Source organism: Triturus cristatus, chromosome 2_1 (genome assembly GCF_964204655.1).
Source record: "Triturus cristatus chromosome 2_1, aTriCri1.1, whole genome shotgun sequence".
Taxonomy (NCBI): domain Eukaryota; kingdom Metazoa; phylum Chordata; class Amphibia; order Caudata; family Salamandridae; genus Triturus; species Triturus cristatus.
Window position 1 is genome coordinate 93,245,252 of NC_140581.1, and position 12,489 is coordinate 93,257,740.

General features: G+C 44.6%; 1 protein-coding gene across 2 annotated transcripts in view; it reads right to left on the reverse strand.

Moving 5' to 3' along the window:
* Positions 1–12,489, reverse strand: part of LOC146863820 (aldo-keto reductase family 1 member A1-A-like) — a 193,475-nt gene that overhangs the window by 53,665 nt on the left and 127,321 nt on the right. For both annotated transcript variants that reach the window (XM_085628243.1, XM_085628236.1), the window contains exon 7: positions 3,031–3,103. In XM_085628243.1, the coding sequence (XP_085484369.1) occupies positions 3,031–3,103 (73 nt within the window). The remainder of the gene's footprint in view (positions 1–3,030; positions 3,104–12,489) is intronic.

Sequence of the window (12,489 nt, forward strand, 5' to 3'; positions counted from 1 at the left end):
GTAGACCGGTTCCAAGTCACAAACTCAGACAGACCGCGATGGAGCGAGAGCTGGATACAGGACTGAGAGCAATCAGCTGTTTAAAGTACCTCGTGTCCTGGGAGTCGGGATTCAAAGTCCTTGCAATGGCCTGCACGGCCCAGGTGTCAAGGAGCTGTCAATGGGAGTTTGCGGTGCGAGACCCTGCATCGAGATGCATCATATGGCATTGGTACTGGTGAATCAGCCGTCAGCAGCTGTGATGCAGTCATCGAGGTGCATTACGCTGTGTCGAGGCCGATCAAGTAGCTGGTACTGCGCGGACTTGCGTCGAGATGCACTACCCTAAGTTGAGACATGTTGATCTGGGCCGGTTCTCGGCCTTGAGATGCGTCGTGCTGGATCGGTGCTTGCAGGCTGCTGAATAGAAGCTGCATTTTGCAGTGCTGGGTCGAGGTGCTTTAAGCTGGACCAGTTGTCAGCGTTGAGATGAGTCGGTGCTTTGAAAGCTGCCGAATAGAAGCTTCAATTTGTGGTCCTGAATAGAGTTGTATCAGGGCAGAGAAGCCTTTAGTGTCCCTTTAGCTCATAACAGGAGGCCAGCCAATTAGCCCTTGAAGTCACTTAAGAGGTCCTAGGTTCAAAGTATGGGTTAATTCCTTCTTCTTCGGGCATCAGAGCAGTCCTTCCTGCAGGCAAAGCAGCTGGGCAATATAGCAGCTGGGCAGACCTTCTTGCAGCAGGGCAGCATGGCAGCAGAGCAGCTGGGCAGTCATTCTTGTGAGTCTTCCACAGGTCCAGTAGTGATCTGAAAAGATGAGTCTGAGGGTCCGCTAAATATACCTGGTGCAAGCTTTGAAATGGGTGAAGCTTTTGGAGTCTCCCCCCCCTGCACAGGTGTTTGGAATTTTCTGCCACCCTGCCCTAATCCCAATCTGCCTGCAGTCACAAAGGACTAGTGTGAGGTTCTCTGTGTGTGAGCTGAGGCAGTGTCTTTGAATTGCAAGTGTGGTAGGTGACAGCTCCGCCCCCATACTGCCAGGGATTGCTCACCTGGCCAACACCCAGACTCTCTATTGTGATGCTGTCTGGAAGGTATATCCAAAGGCCAACTGTCAGGTACACATACTCATAAGACCCAGGAACAGGCTGCAGGCCCCAAATGGTTAGGACAGGAAAATGCCAACTTTCAAAAAGTTTTTGTTTTGTTTTGTAAAAGTGGCATTTTCAGAATTGTGACTTAAAATCCGACTTTATCATTAAAGAGGAGTTTAAATTACAATTCCTCAGACACAAAACAAAACTTTCCTACTGTCTCCAAATCAAAAGTTGGAACATATTAAATGTAATAAAGTGACCTAATGTTATCCTATGAGCGAGGTAGGCCTTGCAGGAGTGATCAACAAAAGTAAGAGTTTTTCACTACCAAGACATGTAAAACTTTAAAGTACATGTCTCACTTTTTAAATACAATCCACCCAGCCCTATGGGCTATTTAGGGCCTACCCTAGGAGTGACATACGCATTAAAAGGTAAGGGTTAGGCCTGGCATAAGGTCTATTTTGACCAGAGTGGAATACAGTGCACTCTTGGTAGACAACTAAACACTATTAATCAAAGACACCTAGACTGTGTGTACTCCTGGAAGGGAACCTCGCTCTGTTCGTTAGAAATTGGTACAATAAGAAAACCTGAAGGTTGATTATTACCAGGAACCACAACAATGTGCCTGTGTGCTAAATATTTGTCCAAATTCTCCTAAATTATTAGTACCTATACAACAATTAAACAAAATCTGTTAGGAATGTTAATGCACACAATTTATTGCTGGCAATATGTCTATTACATCAATAAAAGAATGCATATACGTCAAATGTCATATAAATGTTGCTTCATAGTTGTACTTACAGTTTTTACATGACACAAATGAAGATGCAAGATTCTAACATGTACAAAGCGACAGCCTGCAGCCTTTATTCCAACTGGGGAGCCTGTGGCTGTTGCAAAGGAAGGCAGCGAAACTTTGGAAGTTGCTACAATGGACCCTGGAAAAAAATCGGTTGTCTACAGGAACAATGAGAGGAATCTGAAACCGCAGAAATTCCATAAAAAGAAAACTTACGACCAAGCTTTCTCGGGTATTGCCTGAGAATTTGGAACTCCCTGCCCCCTGAAATCAGGACAAACCCTCAACAACAAAGGAAGTTAAAGCGCTGTTGATGAAAAAATTCTTGCCCTAGAACCCCCACGCCCAACAAGCACTCTAAGACTCGCCTGCCTCTCGCTTGTTTATTACCAGACTTTTTATGATTGTAGTTTGATTTGGGTTTTCAGAGAGTTACTTCTTTTTGTACTCTTTCATGTTTATTTTGTTGTTAGATCCCCTAGCATCCTCCTATGTGACATTTGTAATTTGCTACGCTTATTCTCGATTCGCTACTCTCAAGGCCTGCTCTAACATATGTCCCTCACCCTTAGTATATTCTTCAACTGCTTATAATTATGCCTTGTGATGCCGGCCTAAAGTTTTCTTCCCCTGTACTTTTCGACTACCCTGTTGTCTGATCTATATGCCTCCTCTCTATCGCTGGAAGTGCTCTGATACCCTCATGGGTCTTGTTCGCGCTATATAAAACTTTTAAAGTAAATAAATAAACAAAGCACACCTGGCTGTAGTGATGTATCCAATTTTAACCATGGAAAATATTCTGGAAATGGTTTGCATTACCGCATGACCATGTTTCTTGCCACTTAGCAATGGCCACATAGAGTGCCTGGCCTTTTGCTAAAGATTCTAGGTGGTGGTATATATCAACAGTTTTTAGTGCAGTTGGCAAAATCCAACTGCACCCACGTTTTTATTTTGGGTCATCTGTAATTTTACTTATGTTTGAAATATCAAGGAGTCATCAGATGGTTGTATGAGAGATTTTATTTTCCTTGCATGTATGAAAAAGTTCATAAAATGAAGGTGCTTTTTTTGTTGATTGTACCCCAAATCATGCCTCAATATAGTCAATATATTTGTAATATAAAATATTGTTCTCTCACCTGAAAGTTTTCTTTAATCCTTGAGGGATTTGAACTCTTTGGAATGCACACAACCCCTCGCTGCAGCTGCCACCTGTAACAACCAGCAAATAAAGCATATACATTATTAAAGGGAAATTTAAAAAAGTACCTCGGCTCATGTGCATGACATCAAGTAAATGCTAAATAAAAAGTTCACCCCCTAATCTATTAATACAGTAAATGCGTTTCTTCCAAATATTATGTAGGAAAGTCCTGTCCTTTATTAAAGTGACTGTGGTGAGTATTATGCTATCCTGTTTGTCATTTAATTGAATGCAACCAAGATCTACAGGGAACTGAAAATGCACTCAAACTACAATACCCAGCAGGCTTAGGGACGGACTGCTAATAATACCATAGACGCACTTCCTCTTCCTTGATGCATGGAGCAGTATAAACACAATGACACAATGAAAACATAGATGGACACCGGAAAAAAAAGCCATCCATTCCCGATCATCCGAGGAATCCTCAGGATGATTGCTGCACAGTTGATTTTTGAACTGAAAAGCAGCAGAGCAAGTAGCATGCTTCCTAGTGGAACGGAAATACAAAGTATAATCTGAAACGGATGCAGGGATTGGCTAATGAACCTATACCAGCTCTAGATGAATGAGCTCCTGTGAGCAACTGGATTTGTTGGTTGTGGGGGTGTGAGCCCTTCTTAAGCAACAGCCACAATCTCTGGCGGGGTGAACCATAAACAGTAATTAAATTAACTTGTGCTTAACCATTTGTTTGCTTGTCACAAAAGCAGTCAGGCTTCACTTAGATGCAACGTGTAAAGTATTTATTCATAATTCATATAGTATTGAAGTGAAAACACATCACAATAAAATCCCACACCAATTTAGAAAATAGGGTAAATTGTATTAAATTATTTGAGAGCTAACCACAAAATTCCAATCTTTAGAACCGGAGTTATGCATTTTTAAAGTTTAAAGTGTTAAATAGTGCCTAAAAGATCAAAGCGCCAATTGCGGACATCTAGTAATGCGGGACCAGAGCAAAGTTGAAACTTATGACACAATGCGATGGAGTGCGGGTTAGATAAGATAAATGAGGTGAATTGGGCCCGGTCTCCGTTTACCTTTGAACTTAGATGAAACTGTGGAAGAAAATGTATGAGAAGGTAAAGTTCCGCGGGGCAAGGCAGCGGGCTGTGTCTGAGGAGGGGGTATCATTGTTGGGGAGCCACCGGGCGAAGTTGCAGTGCAGATTCCTTCATTCAGACTTAGTTTCTTTTTTGGAAGTTGAAGATCTCCAGTGGGACGAGCCTGCAGGCTGTAGTGGACAAGGCTCTATGAAGCCGGATACCCCTTCTGCGAGGAGCCGCTAAACAGGATTTGCTACTGTGGCGAAGAACTTAGAAAGAGCTGCCGACTGGTGATGCACCTTGGGAAGAGCAGATAGGTCGCGGTCTCCTCTCAGTTCTCAGAACACATTTTGGTTGAAAATTGTGTAAGTAAACAAGTTTTGGATTTGGTCTGTGTGGGCACCTTTAGCATCATTTTCAAGGGTCAAGGACTGAGAGGCAGCACTTGGAGGGTCAGAACTCTCTCAGTCAGGGTCCAGGTACTGATTTAAGATGGGTAGAGCTTTTTCTGTCCCTGAGACTCTGATCAAGAGGCCAGCCAACTAGCCCTTGGAGTCACTTTGGAAGTCCTGGGTTCAAGTAGAGGATCAGGTCTGAAGCAGCAGTACAGACATCCTTGGGCTCAGCTCAGGTTCCATGCAGTAGAGCAGTCCCTTGTGGTGCAGCAAAGCAGTCTTCTTAAGTACACCTCAGACCACAGCAGCAGGCAGTCCTTTGGGAGGCCTTCTGAAGGTCCAGAAAGTGAACTGAAGTGTGGGTCTGAGGGTCTCCTTTTTATACCTGGTGCCCACTTTGAAGTGCAAGAAACTTCTGTCAGGCTTTACAGAGCGATAGCCCATTCTGGGTTAAAACCGAGTCAGCTGTGTGGCAAACAGCACATCCCTGGGACCTGTTACTGGTGTAACTGTCGGAAATCCAATTAACAAATCACCATTACAAGATGGCTGCTGTAGTTATCTTTATTTTGGAAGCTGGAGAGGTCTCGCAAGATTTCATGAGGAGATACTGTGTCGGGCGCTATTTAATGATAAAGATCCTAGGGGGCTGGTGTCTGCTATTCTGGAGTCCGGATCCTGCTTTTCTTGTGGACCTCGTGTTTTTCTGCGTTTGCCTCCAAGTAATGGGTTCCTTGTGGAAAGCTTTTTTCCCTTATTTTTGTATACCAGTGCTTCTGGTCGGCAATTGGGTACGCGCTCTAGTTCTGGGCGACTTATTCCGGCGTTTTTTTCTTGTTCACCGTGTCCTGTTATGCCACTGTGTGCCGTATATTTGTCTGGCATCTCTTGCAAGTACCGCAAGCCTATGTCAGTGTGCCTCCTTTCTGTCGCTGTTTGTGCTGGCACCTTTCCTGCCTGCAGTCTGGAATTGAGCGGCGGCGTCTCCTGCAAATTTTTGCGTGCCTGCATATTTGCACCTCCTTCCGGCAGCTGTTGTGTTGGCACTCTTCCCGCCTACGTTCTGGTCTCGAGCAGCTGAGGCGTTTTCCTGTGCAGGTGTATTTTTCTGGTCCACTAGAGCCATGTTTCTCTCTGTGTGCCGGGAGTCATACACTATGATTTAATTTTTGCAGGGTGTGCATATTGCTGGTCAGCGAAAGTTCTATACACCTGTTCTTTGCTATTGAAAAGAATTGGATTGAGTTTTCTTTGGCCTCCTGAATGGAATTGATTATCTGGGCATCCTATCCTGTCTGAATTCATTGTTCTCAGCTTTCATACTTCTGTGTTAATATCACTGTACATTTCTTCTAAAAGTATCAACACTTAACTCATAATCAGGATTATTAACTATCATATTTTCCTTATCATGTATATTATAAGATTTTGTATTCACTCATTGGATTATTGTATCTATCTTGTTTGTGTTGTTCTGTAACTGTTATGGAACATTGAGATGATAGATACCCTTCAGTTATCATACTAATAAATGCCAGAACTTTGATGAAAACTGTCTTGTTGACACTGTTGAAGTTTGATTAACCCCTTTCATTGCAGGTCTCCATTCCTGGTGTACCTATCCTATGTTCCTTTCCGGGGGACCTATCCTACGTTCCTTCCCCCTGTCGGGCCACTCTCTGTTGCATTAATACCAGTGTCAGAGCTGCCGGAAAGGTGGCATCTATATGGGTACTGCTCCTGAAGAGCTCTACTAATGACAACTTTTGGAGTTTCCCCCCCACAGAAGTGCCTGGAATTTCCTGTCTTTCTGCCCTGGTCTCAGTCGTTCTGCAGGCCCAATAGACGAGCGTGTAGTTGTTTGTGTGTGTGTGTGTAAGGCAGAGTCTGTTGAAGTGCAAGTGGGGCTGCTCACATCTCCGCCTCACCTCCTGCCTGAGTTGGCCCATTCAGACACACTTAGTCCCTCTATTGTGTGCCTGTCTGGGGGGAATATACAAAGGCCAACTGTCACTCACACCTAGCCATGTGAACCAGGAACAGGCTGCAGGCACCAAATGGTTAAGACAAGAAAATGCCATCTTTCAAAGGTGGTATTTTCACAATTGTGACTTAAAACTGGACTTTATCATTGAATTACAATTCCTCACTCACAAAATATGACTTTCCTAGCTGCTCCCATTCAAAAGTTATCACTTATTAATTTTAATAAAGTATCCAACATTATCCTATGGAAGACGTAGGCCTCACAGTAGTGAAAAGTGAATTTGTGAGTTTTTCACTACAAGGATATGTAAAATTTTAAAGTACATGTATTTTTTTAAAAATTACAGTGAACCCTAACCTATGGGCAGTCTAGGGCCTTCTTTAGGGGTGACATATGTAATAAAAAAAGGGGGGTTAAAAACTTGGCAGTTGGGTTATTTTCACAAGTCGATTTGGCAGTTTAAAACTGCTGGCAGGCTGCAATGGCCGGCCTGAAACATGTTTTAGAGGGCTACTTATATAGTATACCACTTTACTTGGGAACTATAAGTACATTGAATATGCCAATCCCTTTCCATGTATTAGGGAGTGAGCACAAGCACTTTTGCACTGGTTAGCATCGGTAAAGTGCACAGAGATCTAAGGTCAACAAATTTGAATGCAGAAAAATAGGGGTGAAGGCAAACAGATTGTGGGGAGGCCACCCTAGGGCTGACAGGTCTAACAGCTCCAAAAATGTAAACATAGATTCCTGCTTGGGACATCACCCACTTAACCCATCTAGCTGGAATTGCTAAAGAGACAGGAGAATGTGGTTTGATTATGGAAATAAGAAGCAGATCACAAGATGTTCTGAGAAAATCCATTCTGGACTCCTATTCTTTTTAACATTGTAACACACAAAGTTTTGTGTGATCCAGAAAAGCAGGAAGCAAACACCTGGCGAACGAAAAGATCCAATGTTTTAACATAAGAAAATCTCTTAAATTATATCACTCATACTATTGTCAGTTTTTTTTTTTTTTTTTTTGAAACCGTTTATTACAAATCTCAAGAATATACAGGTATGGGCCTACAACCTTCCGGCCGGCCGCTAAGATGACAGGAGCATATGACATACGTTCATAAAACACTTGGTGTTGCAGAGGAGCATATTCAGGAGGTATCAATGCCGTAAGCCATATCAGTCAGACCCCACAATACGGTTTCATTTTATACAAACAACAAGAAAAAACCACACCCACAAGGCAACCCGCAATTGACAGTAGCAGCACGTGCTCCCCGAATGGGGGACCCCAAGTAGCCACAGGAGTCTAAAGAGGGGAATGGGAACAGAGCAAGGACTGGGGGAACCCTGTGCCCGGGGCTGGGGGAAGGAGTCAGCTAAGGGGACGGGGCTGGTGAGGCAGCAGGCAGCAGTGGTGGGGCGCAGATACCCCCACGATAGGCGTTCCAGGGGCCCCATACTTTCACCCATGTCCCAGGCTTACCCCTCGCCACATACACCACCTTTTCTCGAAACATGCACCAGTCCATGTGTTCTTTCCAGGCCGACACCGCCGGGGGGTTCTGGGATCCCCACAGTTGAGAAATATCACGCTTAGCTACCATATATCCCAGAGTCACCCACCACAGCTGCGGAGCCGAGTAGTCAGTTGGTTCCCACACATTCAACAGGCACCTCCTCGCTTCAGGCAGCAGCGCGACACGCGTAACCACTCGCAGGACCTCGTGCACACCACGCCAAAATCGCTCCACCTTCGGACATTCCCACAAAATATGCAGAAAGGTCGCCAAAGCACCACACCCACGCTTACACAGCCCATCATCAGCATAGCCCATACGCAGAAGCCTTGGCCCCGTCATGTAGACCCGGTGGAGTATCTTAAGCTGGACGAAGCGAAGGCGAGCCGGTATGGCCACCTCCTTCGGAGACTATTGTCAGTTTTGCTGATAAAGCTTGTAAAGTGAAGGAAGCTTTATACAACCAAACATAAACATTCTCAGACTCGAATCAATTAAGGAAGAATATTTATGAGTAGGAGGAATCATCATCTTAATCCAGCAGAGCAATCTGCATATCAAAGAATGTTCTCCTAAAGGGTTTCCTTCAGTGCACTGGTGATGTAAAGAAACTGCTAACCTATAAGTATTTACTGTTCTCTGTAACACTTCACTGAAGTTGCAAGATATCCTGAGAAATTTGCTATGGAAGCCACATTTGTCGAAAAAGGGATCTGTATTTGATTCCATGCACCAGCATGCGCAAGGATTCTTGATCTGTAAACCTTAGAGGCTCTTGAAGCCCAGGCTTTCCTGATGAATGCAAAATTATCTGACAAAGGTCCTGTGACAGACCAGCTGTGCTGATAGCTTCCAAGCCATGAGTTGAAGGCTGCCTATAACTGACCTGGTGAGTGGCGTAGGAGCTGTGGAAAATTGAGGAGGAGGGATGGAGCACCTATTGAAATTTGTAGTAGATCTAAAAAACTAGATCTGCAATGGCCAAAAGAAGTTATTAGGACTACAGAACTCCGTTCTCTCCTGATTTTTGGAGAGGTTACACAAGAGCACTGGGAAGTGGAGAAAGTATGAGGTAGATCCCAAATGACGAAGAAAGGCTCCTGATGCCAGAGCCAGTGAGTCCAGTCCAGTCTCTAGCTGAAAAATTGGAGGAACTTGGGTTTTCAGTATAGATGCGGAGAGGTATATTGAGAAGGGACCCCATGTATCCTGAAGGTACTGGAATACTGGCATGTGTAGTTGCCAGTCGTGCAAGAATACCATTCTGCTTCTGAATTTAGATAGCAATGGAGGTATTCTGTTCTTACTGACATGTGATGCTGGAAGCATTATTTCGAAAATTGCTTTCTAAATTTGTTAGAATGAGGGGCAGAGTACCTTTTAACTGGTTGATATACCTCACCGCTGTGAAGCTGTCCTTTCTGATTATAACCAAGCAACGACCATGGTTTTTGTGAAACGTTCATTTGCAAAAGACCCTGCAAGATATTCCTAATCATTTAGGTGCATGGAGGACACCTTCCTTGACCATGCACTGCAGTCGACGAAATAGCCGCATCGAGCACCCCACCCGGATGTACATGCATTGGATTTTAATAGAAGATCTAGGCTTGTATTGAAAAATGGCCTGCCGTTCTAATCCAACCACCAGGTTGCCTTCTATCTAGTCTCATGATCTATAGGAATTATGGGGCATATTATCAAGAAACGGCGTTAAAATTATATTGATAATATGCTCTTGAGAATTCCCATAGAAGCCCATGTTCTGGTGTCAACATGGGCTTCTATTGGAATTCTCTGCGGCGTATTATCAAGCCCATTATCGCCGCTTTAGCGACAGTTTTCTGCCACTAAAGCGGTGATAATTTTAACGCCGTGCTTGATAATATGCCCCTAGGTCTCTATAACCTATTCCCTTTGTTAGGTGTCAAATTTTCAGTCTCTGTAGGGCTCAATAGTGAAGTGGGCCTGGGAATACCGCCTGAATTGATGATGCTTGTAGACCCATGTTTTATGATTAATGCTGAAGGGATATGGAAGAAGGAGCTAAGAGAAGAGCTCACTCTTTTCCTGATAATCACTAGTTTTGCATCTGGAAGTTGAAGACTGGAGGGTAATGAGTTCACTAGAAACCAAGAAAGTCTTTGAATTGCAGAGGAGAGAATAAAGACTTTTCTTGATTTATGACAACCCACAAATTCTCCAAGAGGGTAATTGTTGTTTGTAACTGTGACATGATGACATTCTTATCTTAGGACATGATCAATATGTTGTCCAAATAAAGGATAAAACTAATACCCTGTGATCTGAGGTGTGTGATTATTGGTTTGAGCTGCTTGTTGAAACACCAGCCTGCATAATAGAGACTAAAAGGTAGTGTGATGAATTTGGAAAACCTCCTTTCCCATTGAAATTGAAGTTATTTCTGACATGAAAGAAAGATTAGAACTGAAAGATAAGCACCTTTTAGATCTAATCGCACCATCCAATCAAGGGGTTGCAGGCAGTCTCAAAGACAAGAGATTGTTTCCATCTTGACTGTAAAAGACAAATTGATTGAACTGTCTGAGATTTATTGCTGGTCTTACCGTTTTGTTCTTTTTTTCGAACCAGAAATATGTTGTTCAAAAACCTGACTGTTTGAAAACAGTTGGTTGTAACGATTGTTATAGCAAGAGGTCTTCTATTTCTTGATTGATCAAGATCGAAACTGTTTGATTAACTGAAGAATGTGTGGATAAGAAACCTGAAACGTTGTAGGGTAGAACTGTACCTGATGACTTTGTACAGTCTGAAGAACCCATGAATCAGTGGTTATTTGAATCCAAGTCTCAGAAACATTGCTATCTGATTTCCTCCCTGCCCCCTCGCATAAGCAACTGGAATTGGTTGCACACTTACCGTTGTCATTGCCATATCTGGTTTGGTCTCCAGAATGTACTCTGCCACGTCTTCGTCTTTGTGGATAAAATGTTGATCTTTGGTAAAAACGCCCAGATTGGCCTTGTAGGTTGAAGACTGGAGCCTGTTGTTGAATTCCCAGTCCTTGAGAAAACCTGTTGTCCAAACACCTTCCTCACAGAAAGTTGGGCTGTGCCGACGGAGATTTAGGTTATTCGCGTATTTAAAGATTTCTGTGATAAAGCTCTCCCCAAACAAAAGGCTGTTGAGTACCGGACCCCCCTCTGTAGATGCTGACTCAGTGAGCTTGAGTCCAATTTTATGAGCAAGCCTTCGAGTCGCTCTAGAGAAATTGCTGAATGGGCATTGCCAGTTGAATGCAATTTGACAATGCATTTTTGTCTCAGTGATCAGAGCTCCCTCTTTGGCCTGCTCTGCCATCTCAAAGATATTTGTTATTGGACCCATTGCATCCAAGAGTGGAGGCAGGTCACCGCCTTCATTCTTCCCGCCGCCATCACCACATACTGCCAGGTCAGGGCCACGGCGGGTTCCGCCAGTCCCTCCTTCCAGTGCTTTTGTATCGCTGCGCTCACCGCCGCGTGTAGGAGGTAACTCCCTTCGGGGAGACCAAACTGTTCTTGTAATACCTCAAAGGGGGCGAGCGCCCCGTCAACAAATAGGTCTCCCACCATCTGCAGCCCCAGCTCCTCCCACTCCGCCAGCGGGGACCAGTCACCGCCGTGCGGTAACGCTGTCAGCACTCCCAATGGGATCTCCGGCGCATAGGGCCGTGTGATTTTCCCTCTCTTCATGCTCCTGTGCCAGCACTGTCGGAGGGTTCTCTCCTCTATGGAGAGGTCTCTCACGTCTAGCTTCTGTTGCAGGACTATGTAAGACAAAATGTGTCTCTGGATACCAGTCTCCCTCTCATGCTCCGGGCCTCGAAATGCTCTTGCAATATTTTGCGTGAGGACCTGTAACTGTGCTGCCAGGTAGTATAATTCAAAGTCAGGGGCCGCTAAGCCACCATCGAGTTTAGGTCTCACCAGAGTGGCCAACGCCACCCGCCGCCGCCCCCCCCCCCATAGGAAGCCCACAATCATCGTCCTCAACTCTGCAAAAATCCGCTGGGGAATCCAGATTGGCAGGGTGCGGAAGTAGTAAAGCAGCCGCGGCAAGGCCACCATCTTCAAAAGTGCCACCCGGCCCAGCACCGACAGCGGTAGAGCGGCCCAAAAGGCCATACATCCCTTCAGGGCCCTCACACTACGCCCTATATTACCTTCTAGCAGGTCCCCGACGCTGCGGTAGATCCGGACTCCCAAGTAGGTGAAGCACGTGGCCTCCCAAACCACCTCCATCGTAAGCGGGGGGTACGGTACTTCCGCCCGTAGTGGGAAGACACAAGTTTTGTTCCAATTCACCTTGAGGCCTGAGACTCTTTTTGGGTTGTGTAGTGGATGAAGAATACTTACTGCCACAAGAAGGCTGAGTCCCAAAAAATATCTTTAACACTATTGTCAATGTATTTGA